We start from the raw sequence: 18,716 nt of genomic DNA, 5'->3' as shown, positions 1-18,716 counted from the left end.
ATACTTACAAAACAGTATTGGGTCATGTCAGTTCTCAAATGCTTGTACAAACTTGTCCTCCTTCGACAACAGGGTTATAATTTTAACAAGTGTATATAATATATTTTACATGTGAAATATCAGATAATTATCTAGTATTTCAAGTATATCTTGTGATTGAATAGTTTAAGCTTGCCATTGGTGGCAATAGGTTCCATTTGGTTATGACAAGCTGGCTGCTCTTTGTTGATGCAAGTATGATAGTTCTGAAGACTTAAGCCCGGAAATAAGTGAGTGATATTATGCTATGAATGCTTAACATGTTGATATTGAGTTTCTTTTCCTTTGGCAAAAGACTTAACCTGTTTTAGAGTTCAATGCATCCATTAAAGAAGCAGAGAGAATAATTTGATGCCACATTTTAAGCTTTGGTATGATAATGTCACATGAATTTCTGATATTTATTGTTTGGTTCCAAGAATCAAACATTACGAATCTCTAGTGAAATTTTCTTTAAGCCTTAAATGCTATATAATTTTTTGACCATTTTGTTACCTATTAATGATTGCTGTCTTATTGAGGCATGCTTCCACAAAATGATAGCTCAGATGCATGGAAGCTTTACATAATGTTAATAGATAATAGTTTAAGTATGGTTTTATTTTCCACTTGCTATTTAGTGCATTATATATATTTTCTGAATAAAGTTTCAAAGTTATATATGGAAAAACAAAGCAACAAAAAAGTTTAAAAAAAGCCACCAATAAGAATATCCTAAACAAAAATGTATTAACTTAATGCCATCAGTAAGTTGTATTTAAAGAACATTATTTTTAACATAAACTAATAACAGAAAGTGTTTAAAAATTCACTTCTTAATTGAGTGACTTTGTTTGAAATTGAGAATCTTCCTGTGGTTTTGTTTTGACTTATTGAAAATAAAGTGAGAATTCAGAAAGAAAATAACATTTTTTTCTTCTATTATTTTATCTGTTTCATTAGTTCTATGACAGATGACTCAATTACCGAATGTTCGGTCATCATAATAATGTGGCTCCTCTTTCCGGTCAAGTAACTCTTATCTCCCCATTTGATGCTGAACTTATTGACCAATGAAATCCTGGATATTAATGTTTACAGATCCTCATGTGTATGTTATTGTATACATATATAATAGTGTAACACTCAGAAATAAATGATTTTATACGTGCATGCTTTTGATAAGGAGCCGTAGCTGGTGCTAGGGCATCTCAGGTAAAGACAGCAATTTTCTGCCTTTATCGTGCCTTGTACTAAGCTCATAGCAACAATTCCAGGAGCCACCACTTACTCCCCACAGCATCTGTAATTATACATGATATATTGGCTAGTTCGTCGCTGGAGGCAAAAACTGGGACCCACTGGACATCTATTTAATTTCTTCCTTCCAGTGCAGAAACACTTAAGATCACCAGGTAATCGGTTATACTTGGTAGGGGGAACCACTAAGGTGGGACGTATCTTTACCTACATTATATGTATGAACATTAAATGTTGCTAAGACTAATACTGCAATGTATCTAGGTTGTTCTTTTGATGATGCAAATTATATTAATCTCAAAATTAATTCAGCTATGTCTGTACCTCAACCCACCACTATCGAAACTCTTAGCCCCATCGCCTGTTTCTCCATTCCTGACAGCCTCGAATGTTTTCCTTTCCTCAAAAGAGATTCAGCAGCCTTAATTGTAGGACCATTCCCTGTGGCTTGACACTCATAAGCAGTATGTACCACCTTTTGTGATTTGACTGAACTGTTTCACAAAGCATACTGTCAAGCACCCAAAAGGTAGAAAGCGGAGGAACAGGTGCTAAAAGTAACCAAAAATGTGTGCTGCAATTAATCATATGTATAAGAACATGAAAGAAAACCCATCTGAGTGTAGCATGTGGCAGGTTGAGAACAGCCTCCCATCATAGACAGCAAACGACAGTGGTACAAAGTCCTGTAGTGTAATCCTTGTATGCTTTGGAGGATAAGAAGGGATTTGTTTTTTAAACACAAGACTTTGAAAAAGACTACATTTCTTCCTCAACCAAAAATATGTTCAGTATTAGGTCAGGTTTCAACTCAGTGACCTTAAGAATGGTGATTGCATTTAATAAATAATTTTCATGCAGGATTATGTATAATTGCATGGGACTGTCACCATGTTAATAGAATGGTATTTCTGTGCTTAGAAAGTATCTTGTAATGTCACAGTTGGCTAATGTGAACCATTATTAAAATATTCTATTTCAGAGCTGTATGACTGAATTACAAATAAATCTTTGCATTTGCAACACATTCTAAAAAATTGCTGAACACATCTCTATATTTATCAAAGGTGCATTGTTAATACATGGCAATTAACTTATGACAGATTAGAGAAAGTCTGGAAGGGTTCCCAAAAGTAAGATTTCTTGTGTTTTTAAACTCTAATTACCATCACCATGTAAGAGGGCATTACCAAAGTCCATCCATCACAGGCTGCACTATTTTATTTGGAATGTTGTATAAAGTCAAGAAGGAGGTTACTTTCTGTTCAGGAAACAGATCATTGGCCAACAAAACGTTCTGTGTCCTACACAGTTCACAGATCACTGACGCCAAGGCACTGGTCAATTGTTGACCAATAACACTGGTGAGAGTGTAACTACACAACATGGACTGCAGTGGTTCAAGAAGGTAGCTCACCACATCTTCTCAAGGGCAATTAGGAATGGACAATAAATGCCAGTGATGCCCACATCTCCTGAAAGAATAAAAATGTCCTTATACCATCTGCTAACAGGAACAGCTTTTGTCTGCTTGCCATAATCTTGTACATCTCTATCAAATCTCTCCTCAATCTCCTTTAGTCCAAGGAAACCAACCCCTTTTCAAACTCAACGTTGTGACTAAATTCGCTCATCCTGGGAACCATTCTAGTAAATCTCCTCCGCACCCTCTCGAGGGCCCCTCACATCCTTCCTAAATGGTGGTGGCCATACATGGATGGAACACTCTTATATCTGGCCTAACTAGACCTTCATAAATGTATAACTTCTCCATTTTTGTACTCAATATCTCTCTTTGAAGTCCTTTGGGGGTCACATATACTCTTAACCACTCTCTCAATAAGTCCTGCCACCTTCAAAGATCGATGCATATGAACCCCAAGATCCTGCTGTTCATGCACAACCTTTTAGAATTGTACCAGTAAGCCTATATGCTTCTCCCTATTCCTTCTGCCAAAATACATCACCTCACAACTCTCTATTAAATTCTAATTGCCAGTTATCTGCCATTCTCCTACTATACTCATGTCCTGTTGCAGTCAATTTGCATCAGATGGATCACCATATACGATGTGCATCTAAGCTCCAGGCCCATTCCAGTACAAAAAGTGTCAACTGGTACAGCCATCTGCATCTTGTGTGACTGATAGCCCTGGGACCCAGACCCGGGACTGCGGGTTCCTGGCAGCGGCTTGATCAGCTGCCCGTGCCCTGCTCTAATCTGCCATGATCAAGCAGTGGTCAACCGCATAAATAGCAAAAGGTGAAGTCAGTTAAATATTAGCCAAAACACTCTAGTTAATTCTTAGTCAACTATCCCACAAAGCAGACATTTAAACTCCTTTGACCTGTCGCTATGCTTACCTGATTCAAATGCGATGGGGCAGGAAAGTGTGTGTCACGCAGCCTGCCAGGAGAATAATCCACTGCCAATTGTCACTAATGGATCTTGCAGAAGAGGGGATCTCTCCCCTCCTCTAACATCATCTTGGCTCAACGTCCCATCAATGCACTGAATTAATTCCTCTTGAATCTGCCTCCATGTCTCAGGCAGTGCATTCCAGATCCTAACCACTTGCTCCTAAAAAAACGTTTTTCTCTGTGTAGTTGTTGTTTCTTTTGCCGACCGCCTTAAACCAGTGACATCTGGTTCTCGATCCTTCTGCCAACAGGAACAGCTTCTCCCTATCTGTCCAGACTTCTCATTATTTTTAACACCTCTATCAAATTTCCTCTCAACCCTCTCTCTGCCATGTAGAAGAGTCCCAGCTTCTCCAACCTATGTAACCGAACTTCTTTATCGCTGGAATCATTCTCTTCTCATATTCTATTTCAAGGTCTCATTTTCCGTAATAAATGGGACACCATTGATTTTGGTAGGTGGTCAGCCTCTTATTTTGTTGACCCTGCGTGCAGAATGGGACTTTTAAAATTTATTGTATTCTTGAAAAACACTGAATTGGAAGACCCTTGAAACCTTCTAAGGGTTCATAAATCTCCAGTTGAGAACCCCTAAAACCCTAAACTAAGATAAACAATTACTGCATTCTACAAAAGATTTTGATATGGTATAGATTTATTTGAAGAAAGAAATGTTACATTTAACATTTTATGGAAAAGAACCATTATGAAATGAAAGACTAAAGTCTGGCAACTATAATTTTACTCTTGAAATGAGTGTAAAATTATGTCATTCTGCATTTGCCTTGACCACCTCCCCGGACAGTTCAATTTTAAATGAGCCAATATTTCTTCATCCCAAATACTGCATTCAGGCCCCTCCTGCATTACTATAATCAAGGCTCGATTCAGCTATTCCGATGCTACCCTGGCTGGTCTCCCATCTTCCAGTCTCCAATCTTCAGCTCTTTCAAAACCCTGTCACTGGAATTCTTGCTTTGACCAAACTCCGCTCACTGACCTACATTGGCTCTCAGTCCAGAAATGTCTCAAATTTAAAATTCTCATCCTTGTGACCAAATCTCCTCATAGCCTCTCACCTCCCTATCCCAAACTTTCTGCAGTCCTACAACTCTCTGAGAACTCTGCATACCAACAATTCTGGCTCTGGTGCATCCCCAATTTCCTTCATCCCAGCATTAGTGACCAAACATTCAGCTGTAAAGTACCCATCTAGAGTTTCTTCTCTAAACCCCTTCATCTGTCTCTCCTCCCAGATGCTCCTTAGATCTCCTTAAACCTGTCCCTCTCTATCTCTGTTCTGTAAAACCTACTGCTTTGACCATGTTTTTGGTTACTTGCCCTAATATCTCTTTATGTTGGCTGTGTGTCAAATTTTGTTTGACAACACATCTGTGAATCACTTTGGGATGTTCTACCTTGTTAAAGGTGCTGTATAAATACAAGTTATTGCTGTAAGGACCTGTTTTATAATTGAGAAAATAGAGAAACAGTGCAGTTCAGTCCATGAAAATTAGAATGAGCAATTTTCAATTGTTCTCGATTGTACATTTATGGAGGTTGGAAATTAAACACAAATTTGCATTTTATTTGTTTAGTAATTTTTCATTTGTTCATGGGATGTGGGCATCGCTGGCTAGGCCAGCATTAATTGCCCATCCCTAATTACCCTCGTTCAGAGGGCATTTAAGAGTCAACCACATTGCTGTGGGTCTGGAGTCACATGTAGACCAGACCAGGTAAGGATGGCAGATTTCCTTCCCTAAAGGACATTAGTAAACCAGATGGGTGTTTATGACATCACATTGCTACTCTTTAGCCTGAACTTTTCAGTTGGCGTATGGGGGCGGGCCTGACACGCCGGTGCGTAAAATGACGCACAATGATTTCATCGCGCTGTCTCGCGATGTTTTGCTCAGCCAGCTCATGCCAGAGTGGGCTGCACACCTGCCACAAACTGATAGACCTATTAAGACCATTAACAAATTAATTAGTGTCATTAAGGTTGCCGTCCAAACTTAACGTTGGCGAGCAGGCGAAAAGGCCAAGCGGCATTTATGTTTCTTAGGAAACCTCATCCACGAGGTCATCTACGTCACCGCGCATCATTCAGATCTTCAGTTCGGTCGCCGTGCAGCGGAGTCGGCTGTGCGCCCGCTGAACTGTCAAAGGCCTATTAAGGCCATTTAAAAACTAATTTAAATTATTAACTGAGCTGCCCTTCAGGTTGGCGGAAAGGCGAAGAGCCCAGACGGCCTTCGCATTTATCATGAAACCTTATCCACGGGCGGGATGAGGTTTCATGAAGGGTTTATAAATTAAAGTTCATTGACATGTCTCAGCTCATGTAACACTGTCGCATGAGAGAACATGTCTTAAATTTTTTTTCTCTTTAGTTTAATTTTCAAAAATTTTAATAATCTCCAAGGCAGTTCTGTGCCTCGGAGAATTCTGTGCTCTCGCGAAAGAGCGCAGGACCCTGACTCAACCTACTCCCCCCGCCTGCTGAGCGCTTCCAGGTGCGCGTCCCGCTGGGCGGGCCTTAATTGGCCCACCCACACAAAATGGCATCGCGCAGCTGATCGCGGGCGGCTGTGCGCCCACTCACGACCGCTTCCGCTCAGCACCCCCCCCCCCAACAGGGAGAAAATTCTCCCCATGGGCTCGAAACATTAACTCTATTTTGCTCTCCACGAATGCTGCCAAACTGCTAAGTTTTTCCAACAGTTTTTTGTTCTTATTTCAGTATCCGCAGTATTTTGCTTTCATCTGGGTTTTTATGACAATCGGCAACGGTTTTGTGGTCATCAGACTTTGAACTCAAATTTCACCATCTGCATTACCAAGGGTCTCTGGAATACTGGTCCAGTGACAATACCACTATGCCACCGCCTCCCCCAGTGTAGAATATTAATGTCATGATGTAGCTATTTTATCAAAGGTGCAACTGACAATAATTAGTTAAATATGTATTATAGAACGAAATTCAACAATGTGTTAGGACAGTGATAAAATAAAATTCAGACCACAATCCCTCAATTGAATCCAACATAGGTTTTAACAAAAACTTTATCTGGGAGCTTAAAAATTGCCAAGTGCGAGGGGATACATCAATGACTGTTTATCCAACCATGTAAAATGTTAATTCGTTTCTTTTGGGTATTATGCATATATATTATGTATTTAATCCATACATAAAAATATATATATATATAAAAAATGTATATCAACTTTTATTAAATTACATTATCAAAGAAAAATATCCTAATGCACTCTATAGAGGTGTAATCAGACAACAGACATAAAAACCACTGTGGCTTCTCCACTCGGCACCAGTGAAAAATGCTGTCAAGGCCCAATGATGTAATTGGACCCTGATTAACATATTAGTGAATGAGAACCCCCAGCAGCTTTAGGCATCCAGTTTATCTGACTCTCCAGAAGCAGCTGATATAATTTGAAAGAGTGGGATCAGGCAGATTAGTAACCCAGGGCATTTTAACTGGCTACCTGACTAGTTTATGTGTGTAAGTTTAAAAAGCTGTATAGGTTTAAAAGTGTCCCATATCACTCCTCCATAACCTGAGGTACTCAGGCCAATTATAGCATTGCAATATTAGCCAGGCTGAAATCAGCTAGCTCAGAACAGACAAGGGGTTGAACATGGGATCCTCCTGGTCTGTATGGTTCACCTACTATGGGCTAATCCACTCGTCCAATTTTTTTTTAAATCTTCAGCTTCTGCACCAATTTATTTTGTAAACACACTATTCTTGCACAGTACAAAAGGGGAGGCACAAAATTACATTAGTCAAGCAACCACTTTGCAAGCTACGAATTTGCTTTGTGAAGTAGTTGTTCTGGTCAGTTGCAACTCTGGTAAAACTTCAACATTTGCGATCTACAATATACAAAGAATCTGTTGCCAACTAAAATTATAACTAAAAACCAAATGTGATTATAAAATTGCCAGTTTTTATTCATGCTGTTTGCTATAACTTTATTTTAAATAAGACACCAGAACTATATACTGAAAAAATACAAAACAAAAGCCACACTATGCATTATTTAAAGAAACATTGTGTGGAAACTCATAAATACCGTTTAGCATGATGGCTAGAAATAACAGCAAAACTATGTACAAAATTTGAAACAAGTTTTTAAACAATGTGTTTGACAAACAAAATTTCCACAACTGGATGTAGGATACACTCAGACCAATAATGTTTTAAATTTACATTTCTTTTTAAAACGTTCAGCTAATGTCCAACCTATTTGGTTTAAAACCTTTATAAAGATCATAATCAAAACTGATTTGCAACAGTGTTTGGTAAAAATTAATATCTAGTTTCTCAGGTGAAAGATTAAGTTAAAGGGATTTTGGACCAAAGTGTCCCCCAGTTAAGTTCTCTCTCATAGATATTCACCTTATGTCACTTGTACCATTTTACCGTGGTAAAATCCAACACCAGGTGCAAACTTTACTTCTGTAGTTGAATGCCGAGTCCTGGGTCCTTGTTCCGCAAAATAACAGGCAAGTTTTTTATTTATCCTTTCCAGCGTAACACTTTTCAAATGATAGGAATCATTTATCGAATTGAATCCTAAAAAGATAACCAGCCATGCTGAACCTCAGTCCATCATTTTTCTGTACCAACGTACATGTTCGTTAAATAAATAGTTTAAAAACTCTTTTTTAAAAAAGAAACGCTACTTTACAGTAGCCACCGAAAATTGTGCAAATAACGGTTTTAACGTAAAAGGTGGGGTCAAGATGAGAAACTAAAAATTAATTTTATTTCATCTTTGTAACACCATTTTATTTTGTATATCTTCCAACTCCAAAGTTCACATACAGAAAAGGGAACATATCTAATACTAGAACCTGAAGAGTCTGGCTATGTAACTTAAACGTTTGATCATTGCGATTTCTTCACAACATGGAATGTTTCTTAGATACAGCCCAGTTTTCAACACTACTGTATTTGTAACAGTTTAACAGTCTTCAACACCTGAAACATTTTTTCTTAAATTCTGAAATGTCACAAAACGCTGATACGTTTCAAAACAATGGTTTATGTAAATTTTTGACCGAACATCCACGAAAACAATTGATGTCAGACATCACAGTAATGCTGGTTCTTCAATATTCACGCTCGTCCAGGTCTCCCCCGGATCAGAATGCACTTTTAGTTAAAGAAAGTGGAATGTAATGAGGAAAGGTTAATGTAGAAAACGGAAAGGCAAGAGAGTGATGCTTACCCTAAACTCCCCCTTAGCTTGTTCAGCCACAAATTCGTTAAAATCCTATGTGGATATACATTCCAAATTACCTGAGTTTAGACTTCAACTGAAGTACCTGAAGCTAGGCCATAGGGTGGGCACTGTGCAACTGTTGTGGCCATTTTTCTTTTTTGCATTGTATGTGTTACAGAATTTAAAAACTTAAACAACCTGGATTGTTTGTAAACAATATTTTTTTCTCCATTGGATATAACGCAACACAACATCTATTTTTTCTATCTTTTAGACAGGCATATTTTATATATAGAGCTTATTTTTACTGTAGGAGATGGAACAGAACACAGGACAACAGTACTAATCCATCCAAACATACCATGTAATGCATAGTCTGCACTTTAAACACTCAAGCACGTGTTTTGCAAGCATCACTGCTTCTCACAAACATTTCCTAAAAAAAAGGAATTCTATCCCTGCCAAGAACAGTGTAAGATATGCTAAAATTCTAAGAATCTTTGTTCAGAATGCAGGTGCTACTCCATGCAGACGATCAGATACATAGACTACCCCTACACAAGGGCAGAGGCCTGCTCCACCTTGGGGAGGGGCAGCAGTGGAAGGTGCAGGGGCTAGATTATCACAAAGTTCTGAGCTGAGGAGAATTCTTCAGTTTGAGACTCATGGAGCTGTTGCTGTGGACGTGATGTCTGCTGCACCAAGGCCTCACAGTCCCTTGTGCTGGTGTCATCTGACAAAGGTGAGAATGAGACCTGAGATGGAAGCTGCTCAGCAGTCACAGTATTGGATGCTATGATAGGACTGAGGCCAGAGATTGATGAGTTCTTGAGCAACAGGTCAGAGGTGGAAAACAGAGGTCGGCTGACGATACTTACAGGAAAGAAAGCTGACCCTTTAGGAATGAAGTTCACTTTGTTCCTGTCAGGACAGGAAAACAAAGGGACAGAGCTGGGAGGACGAGACCTAGGAGAGATCAGAATTATTAATTAACTCATAAAGGAGACATAATCTTCATGATGCCCCATCATAGAATTTTACTGCAGTTTCCAATATTCAGAGGAAAAACAACAGGGAAAATAAAAACAATTCCACAGGTATGAAATTACTAAGAGATTGAAACACAACAAACAAGTGACACCACAGCAATTTCAACCAAATGACTAACAGTTTTGCTAAAAGAATTGGCAGGATCAGATACAATGTTGATCATGTCCAATTAGAGATTACAGAAAGGAAACTGGTATGAACAAAAAATCTAAACAATCCACATTCAAAGAAACAGATTAATTTGTCAATTCAAGATTTCATAAATTGAAAATCAAGTATATTTGAATTATTTCTACACAGAATAGACAAAAGGGGAAAAAATCATACCATTGAATAAAGTCATGCAAGTAGCAGCTAGCAGTGCTGCCTGCCCCAGGGGAATCGATGTAGTCTGTCATTTCTACATCAACAAACTTTTCTGCATAAGTTTCTAAGGTTTGTGACATTGTTTTTCTTAATGAAAAAGTTTTTTTAGTTTCAAAAATATAATTACATGTCAAAATGCAAACAACTATCTTCAGCTTTTTTATGTAATAACTATTTCCACAATTCTGGCTTCATGAAAAATAGCAAAATTGATGTTTCAATGTTACTAGAAATCCTGGGAGCTCTTCAGTTCTTGCTTACTGTTCGTTCTATTATTTTTATATGTTAACAAACAGTATTTACCAATAGAAAACATTTCAAATAAAATTTCAGGTCAACTGCTGAGCTTAAATGGGGCTGCAGTATGGTGGACTACGAGAGAAAGGGGGAGGGCATAAGAAAGTAAAGAGAGTTCTGAAGAAGTCATATGGACTCAAAATGTTAACTCTGTCTTTGTCTTTCCACAGATGCTATCAGACCTGCTGAATTTTTCCAGCAATTTTTGTTTTTGTTTCAGATTTATGGCATCTGCAGTATTTTGCTTTTACATTAAAGTAAAGAGACTGTTATGTTTTACTTTGGGGACGCAAGGTTGCATGCTTGCTTACCTGTTGGCAGGTGAGTCAATTACAATATACTATAGACACAGAGACCAATATGAAATGAAGCACATTTTATTTACACAAACAACACTAACATGGTGTGTGCTTCTCCAACCAGACCCTACTCTAGACTAATGTTAACACACGCTACACAGTCTTACAGTCACATGGTCAATCTGCTCACACTCTCTTTAAGGTGTATTACACCTCAGATTACCACATCCCTCCCCCTTTACTTGAAAGTACATTTTACAGTATATTAACTATTTACAAGAATGAACTATTTACAAATTCAGTCTCTCAGGAGGCTTTTTCAAAAGGGTCAACCGTCATAGTTCTACAACTTCAGATGGTTTATCTGAGGCCTCCCTCTCAGGAGTTAATCGTCCACTAGGCTCCCCAGCAGGAACCTGTAAGTTTGCCTCTTTGACTCTCTCAGGCTCAACAGGTTGTTCCAAAGCAAGAGGAGTTCCTTCTACCTGTGGTGTAGACTCCAACAGGAATGCTTGATGCATCTTTTCTTGTGGGTCTGTTTCCCATTTCCTGAGGTGATCTACATGTCTCCTGATTATCCAACCTTCAACTGATATATGGTAGGACAGGAGTTCTGTCACTGCACTGACTTCACCAGATAGCCATTTGGGCCCATCTCCAAAGTTCTTTGCAAAAACTGCTTCTCCTACAGTGAAGCTTCTTTCACAACTGTGGTAATCGTGTTCATTTTTCTGGGCCTCCTGATTTCTCTCTACCCTTCCCCCTAAATTTGGCCTTCTGAGGCTTAACTGTGTCCTGAAACGTCTCTTCAATAATAACTCAGCGGGGGCAATACCAGTTATCGTATGTGATGTAGTCCTATAGCTGAGCAGGAAACGTGATAACTTCGTTGCTATAGAGTCCCCTCTCTAGTTTTTCATTCTGACTTTAAAGCTCTGGACTGCCCGCTTGGCCAACCTACTAGATGGAGGGTAGAATGGCAAGGTCTTAACATGTGTTATGCCATTGAGAGTTATAAATCTTTGGAATTCCCTGCTAGTGAATGCCGTTCCACTATCAGACACTATTATATCTGGTAAACTGTATATCTCAAAATTCTGATGCAATCTGTCTATGGTGGCAGCACATGTGGGTGATCTCACCTCGTATACATCCATCCACTTCGACTGAGCATCTATGATAAGGAGGAACATTGTGCCCAAAAAAGGCCCCACGTAGTCAACGTGGAGGTGGACCTATGGCCTTCCTGGCCATTCCCAGGGATGCAGTGGAGCAGAAGATGGCAATTTCTATAGCTGTTGGCAGTGTATGCAGCTCGTGACCATGTTTTTGATTTCAGTGTCCATCCCTGCCCACCATAAGTAGCTGCGTGCCAACATTTTCATTCTGGAAATGCCGGGGTGAGCGCTATGCAATTCAATCAATAATGGTTGTCTTCCTCTGGGAGGCACAATGACTCTCACTCCCCACAATAAGATGCCAACTTGGCAGGTGAGATCGTATCTCCTGTTAAAATAGGACTTCATTTGGTTTGACTTTGGCTCATTAGACCATTCCTGCAGGACTTGTTCTCTGATGTGAGACAAAACTGGATCACGGTTGGTCCATTCTCTGATCTGTTTGGCATTCACCGGTGATGGATCCAGAAAGTTTAATAACAAGACAAGTTCATGAGGGATGGGGACAGTCACACTGCTGTCCTTTAGAGGCAATTGGCTCAGCACATCGGCATAGGCAATCTGGCTTCTCGGCCGGTAGATAAAAGTATATTCATAGGCAGCTAGAATCAGTGCCCACCTTTGGATGTGTGCTGAGGCGATTGGGGGTACTGCCTTGTCTTCCCCAAATAAACCTAGTGGTGGCTTGTGATCGGATACGATGGTGAAGTGGCGACCATAGATGTATTGGTGGAATTTCTTAACACCAAATACAATGGATAAGATTTCTTTCTCTATTTGTGAGTATCTTCGTTCTGCCACACTGGGTGTTCCTGAAGCATAGCCAATGGGACGTTCAGGGCAATCCGCCATCCAGTGGGAGAGTAGTGTCCCTACTCCGTAAGGGGATGCGTTGCATGTTAAAATCAATTCTTTGGGTCAAAATGTACCAACAGGGCTGATGAATGTAGTAACTGGGGAGGTGGTGGCGTAGTAGTATTGTCACTGGACTGGTAATCTAGAGACCCAGGGTAATGCTCTGGGGACCTGGGTTCGAATCCCACCATGGCAGATAGTGGAATTTGAATTCAATTAAAAAAAATCTTGAATTAAAAGCCAGATGACCATGAAACCACTGCCGTTTGTCATAAAAACCCATCTGGTTTACTAATGTCCTTTAGGGAAGGAAATCTGCTGTCCTTACATGGTCTGGCCTACATGTGATTCCAGACCCACAGCAATGTAGTTGACTCTAAAATGCCCCTTGGACAGGGCAATTAGGGATGGGCAATAAATGCTGGCCTAGTCAGTGATGCCCACATCCCATGGACGAATTTTTAAAAAACTGCTTTACTGCCATAAGATTCTTGTTGTGGGGCTTGCCAAGTCCACCTGCGGTTTTTCTTGAGTAACCCGTATATTGGAGCCAGTACTGTCGACAAATTTGGGAGAAAACAGCCATAATAGTTAACCATTCCCAAGAAGGACTTGAGTTCTGTGGTATTTTTCAGGGCTGGTGCCTCACAAATAGCTCTCAACTTGTGGGTGAAGGCCCTGTGAGTTGACTATGACCCAGCTAAACCACTTTTGCTTGGAAGATACATTTTTCCCTTTTCAAACATACTCCAACTTGTGAGAAACGCTTCAATACCTCTTCCAGGTTAGCCAGGTGTTCTTCATCAGTTAGTCCTGTTACTGGGACATCATCGTGATAAACCACCACATGGGGCAAACTTGGAGCAAATTTTCCATAGTCTGTTGGAAAATGGCACAAGCCGATGAGACTTCGAAGGGTAACCTGGTAGACTGATATAACCCTGTGTGTGTTGATAGTCACAAAATCCCAAGAAGCCTTTTCTAGCTCGACTTGCAGGTAAGTGTGTCTCATGTCGAGTTTCTTTTATGCGGTTCCCCCAGCCAGCTTGGAGTACAATTCATCAATTTTTGGTATAGGATGCCTATCAAGTCTGGCTACTTTGTTAACGGTCAACTTGTAGTCCCTGCATATTCACACACTCTGGTCAGGCTTTAGTACTGGAACTATGGGTGCTGCTCCTTCAGAAAATTGTACAGGTTGTAAGACTCCCAACCTTGCCAGCCTGTCTAATTCGATATCCATTTTTTCTCATAATGCATAGGGTACTGGCCTCACCTTCAAATATCTGGGGGTTGCTCCGGGATCCATGTGGATTTTAGCTTACAGCCCGGGTTTTCCCGGACTCTTCCTTGAACACAGGGGCATATTTCTGTAATAATTCTTACAGATCTTTCATTCTGAGTTGAAAAATCTCGGTCCACTCCAACTTTATTTCCTTAAACCAGTTCGCACCAATAGAGTTGGACCTTCCCCTGCTACTACTATTAGGGGTAGGTTAGTAGACTGGCTTCCATATTGTACAGGGACCTTGCATATACCCTTACCCATATGTTTTCACCAGTGTATGTCTTTAGTGTGGCATCTGAGCTTTCCAGGAGTAATGAGTGGTCTCCTCCATTCAGGCTCTTAAAGATGTGTTCCCCTATGACTGTCATAGATGTGCCTGTATCTACCTCCATTCAAATGGCTTTTCTCTTGATTTCTACTGTCATGTAGACTGGCTCTATTTTACTCATTCCTAAGTTGTGTAGCAAGTAAATATCTGACTCTATTTCTTCTGGCTCCTCCATTATATAAATTTCATGACTTCTGCCTTTTTGTTTGAAATTTGGCCTCAATCTTTCTTTACAATATCGCATAATGTGCTCATTGCGATGGCAGTAAAAACACTCGGTTCTTTTAAATTATTTGTTTGTAGGTTGCCTGGTTCTAAACCTATTATTAATGTGGTTTTTATCTGTTAAGCCATTGCTTTTTGCTGATCTGTTAATGGCAGCTGTTTCCTGCCTTTCAATGGAGCCCTGTGCTTCCGCACCATTTCTAGCCGGTGCCTCCTTCCCGATGCGAAAAATAGCGCCATTTTGTGCTCCCTTGATTTCTTCTGAATATCTGACTGTGCTCTCCTTTGCGAGCGCCAACTCCAGCGCCTTGCTGAAGTCTAAATTTGTTGCTGCAACAACCTTTCTTGAATGGTGATTTGTTAATCCCACACACTAATCGGTGTCTTAACATGTCATTAATCGACATCCCGAACTCACAGTGCTCTGTCAATTGTTTGAAGGCTGCTACGTAGCAAGTGACTGTTGCTCCAGGGGTGCGACACCTCAAATTGAATTTAAAATGCTGCGTTGTTACCGAGGGTTTCAATTGGAAGTGGCCTTTTACTAGATTCACCAACTCAAAGTTCTTGGAATCTGGGGCGTTGGGTGCCAATAGACTACAAATAAGCATATGTTTTACTGCCACATGTCGATAAGAGGACTGCCTGTCTCCTACTCCCCCAATATGTCGTTGGCCAAAAAGAAAAACGCAAGGCATTCAATATGATATGACCAGCCATCAGTAATCTGATCAAACGATTCAATGCAGACAAATTGTGGCACACTGGAGGACGATAGTTTCGATGACTATGGTGAGGGTTTACAATTGTAACGTACTTACAATTGAACTGCAAGGCACGGCTAATTCACTACAGTTGAGCTTTTGCAGTTTTCCTTGGTGTTGTTGACTGGTTATGCTTTGCCTTGTCCCCAGTTATGTTCTGCTTTGGGGTCGCTTTGCTCGTGAACCGGTTGCACGCTTATCTATTGGCAGGTGAGTCGATTACAATGTACTGCAGATGCAGAGACCAATATGAAATGAAGCACATACTATTTATTTACACAAACAACAGAGCACTAACATGATGTGTACTTCACCAACCAGACCCTACTCTAGACTAACATTAACATGGTAGCCCACGCTACGTGACGCTTACAATCACGTGGTCAAACTGCTCACATTCTCTTAAAGGTGTATTACACCTCAGATTACCACAAAGAGCTACTTTCAATTTTTTTCTGCATTACCTCTGATGTTTTGCCTTCATGATTGCAGGAAATGACAATTCTTAACACTTCCACAAGAATTGGAAAGCATTTAATAAGCAAAAACAAGATGCTGCATTTCTTCACATTCTCACCATCATTGTTGCTGCAATACTCTTCATCAGAAAGCACACAATCTTCCTGCTCACAATGACCTTTCCAATTTAAGAACATAAGAAATAGGAGCCTGCTCTGCCATTCAATAAGATCATGGCCTCAACTCCACTTTCCTGCCTGCTACCCATAACCCTCGACTCCCTTATAGATCAAAATTTGTCCAACTCAACCTTGAATATATTCAATACCCAGTCTCCACTACTCTAGAGAATTCCAAAGGTTAACAGCCCTCAGAGAGAAACTCCTCATCTCCATCTTAATTGGGAGGTCATTTTACACGTGCACACTAATTACCAACATTGTGGTGTCATATCACTCCAAGCCACATTGTTCCCAACAATTCTATGACAAGTCACTTTTGCAATGGTCTTAAAAGAGGGAACAAAGGCATAGATTATACAAAAATTATAAACTCTTGATACTAAACAGTAAAGCAAGTTTTTGAGCTATTTGTTTGAAATGGAAGTTACCTGACACCATTATATGTACAGGTATTATATGTCAAAGAATTACTTCACTTCTGCTGAATTGAATAGTTAAGGCCCAGTAGAAGTACTGAAATTCTGTTCACCAAACACTGAATAAAGGTCCTCGTCTGGATTCAAGCAATTCCACAGTAAAGAGGCTGCAATTTTTCCTCTTCATTAGTGTTCAAAGATGAAAGCAAGAAAGAATGCAGGCCTCAAAGACATCACAGCCAGAGTTTTAATTAAAGAGAAATTTAGATTTCTTATTGATTTCAATAAAACTAGAGCAGGATTTCCTATTAAACTGTATGTTATGTAAAAGGCACAGAAATGCAATGATGGGATTAGTATTATCTTGCTAATACCACCAGAAGTCCCTAAGGTGCATTCACCCATTGATGACAATCTACTGCATCAGCAGGAAATGCACTGGTTCACAAGCAATGTGGAGAAATCAAGCTAATTTTTGCATCACATTCTGGGTATGCTCATCTCACCAATGGCATTATAACACATCAGGTTATAAGTTTCTCTTTGACTAATAATCTAAAGCCAGTGAATGTAAAATAATCGTGCCAGAATGGTTTTTACAATGTTAAATGTACCTTACACTGAAATTAATTTATCGCACTTGGCAACATTCTTTGGAGTGAACACCAGGGATTTTATTTCTGACATTTCCTGTTGGATCCAGGTGTTTTCCTGAATCCTGATTTTCCAACCCATCAAATGTAACTTGCAGACTTCCTGATTGAAGCGCTTGAGCACCATTTGCAATCAGCCTTCTATCTTGTGATCCCCTTCTGTTTTACTTCATCGAGCCATGAGATTGGGTCAAAAAAATCCATAAGGAAACAAACCTTGCTGAAGTCAGAGTTTAAGGAAAAGCAGGGTTTATGTTTTCTGGTACTTAAATTACAAAGAGTTTCCTTCAGGCATCTACTAGCTGGCCTTGCAGTCTGCACATTTTGCATCACTTGGGGTTAATAATACCCTAAGCGGTCACTTTGACTGATCTGGAAGCCTAATGTAAATTGAATGCCAATTACCTTGTTCCATTTCTTTTAAAAAAAATAAGGAGTCTCTTCTCATCAGATAACAGTTGGCCACTGAGGGAAATGGGCAAATCAGCACATGGAATATATTCTGAAGTATGTATTTTTTTTTAAAAAGGATTTAATACCATAGCTTCAAAATACAGACTCCTTTAATTAGATCACTGCTCATAAATTTGTACACAAAACCAAATATTCTGATTTGGAAAAACATCTCTTTTGTCATTCCGAGGCCACTTGAGGTCAAACAGCAAAGGCAAAAAACAGTACTAATGAAAGTGGATTCATTGTACCTCAAAATATCTAATTGGGTGATTTATTTTTTGAAAGGAAAATCTTCCCAGCATAAGAGTGACAAGAAATTAGATCAAAGTACATTTTGTTCTGATGTCAAACTTTCAATATTATATAAGGGATTGTATAATGTTGCATTTTGTCATGAATTTGCAATATGTTAAAAATAATTTTATATGAAATATTCTGTGAGAACTCACAAACCAATACTGCAGTCTTTCACAAAACTACTGTCTGTGAGCCCTGAAGTCCAGCTCTTTAAAGGACCCAAGACAGCTTTATGCAGTTAACTTCTCTGATATTTAATCTTTGATAAGCCCAACATTCCTCTAGGTAAATACAAGGAAGTCTGGGTCCCTTTGGCTCCTGCTCTCCCAACACAAATTCTGCTCACTCATGTGAACTCGAACCCATCCCCAACATAAAACTAAATCAAACTATTTGCAACCTCGGCAGCTTGATGCTTGAATTGATTTTTTGACCCCAAGTTCTATCCATTACAAAGGCCACCTAGATTCAACCTGCAACATCACCCATCTCTGTTACTACTTCTGTCTATCCACTGCTAAGGCTGTCATGAATGGCTTTGCCACCTCCAGACCTGAGTATTCCGGTGCCATTTTCCTGGCCTCTGATCCATCGCCTTCCATAAACTCTAGCTTGTCCAAAATTTTTCTGCCCATATGCCATCCCATA

At 39.7% G+C, this 18,716-nt stretch overlaps 1 protein-coding gene across 1 annotated transcript in view; it reads right to left on the bottom strand.

Annotated features, from left to right (window-relative positions):
* Window positions 1–7,657: 7,657 nt before the first annotated feature.
* Window positions 7,658–18,716, bottom strand: part of LOC121276470 (glucocorticoid-induced transcript 1 protein-like) — a 255,740-nt gene continuing 244,681 nt past the window's right edge. The window contains exon 8 of the mRNA XM_041184912.1: window positions 7,658–9,921. Within this exon, the coding sequence (XP_041040846.1) occupies window positions 9,570–9,921 (352 nt within the window). The 3' untranslated portion in view covers window positions 7,658–9,569. The remainder of the gene's footprint in view (window positions 9,922–18,716) is intronic.

The sequence above is a fragment of the Carcharodon carcharias genome, chromosome 3 (assembly GCF_017639515.1).
Source record: "Carcharodon carcharias isolate sCarCar2 chromosome 3, sCarCar2.pri, whole genome shotgun sequence".
In the NCBI taxonomy this organism is placed as follows: Eukaryota; Metazoa; Chordata; class Chondrichthyes; order Lamniformes; family Lamnidae; genus Carcharodon; species Carcharodon carcharias.
This window is presented reverse-complemented; position numbering and strand designations above follow the sequence as displayed.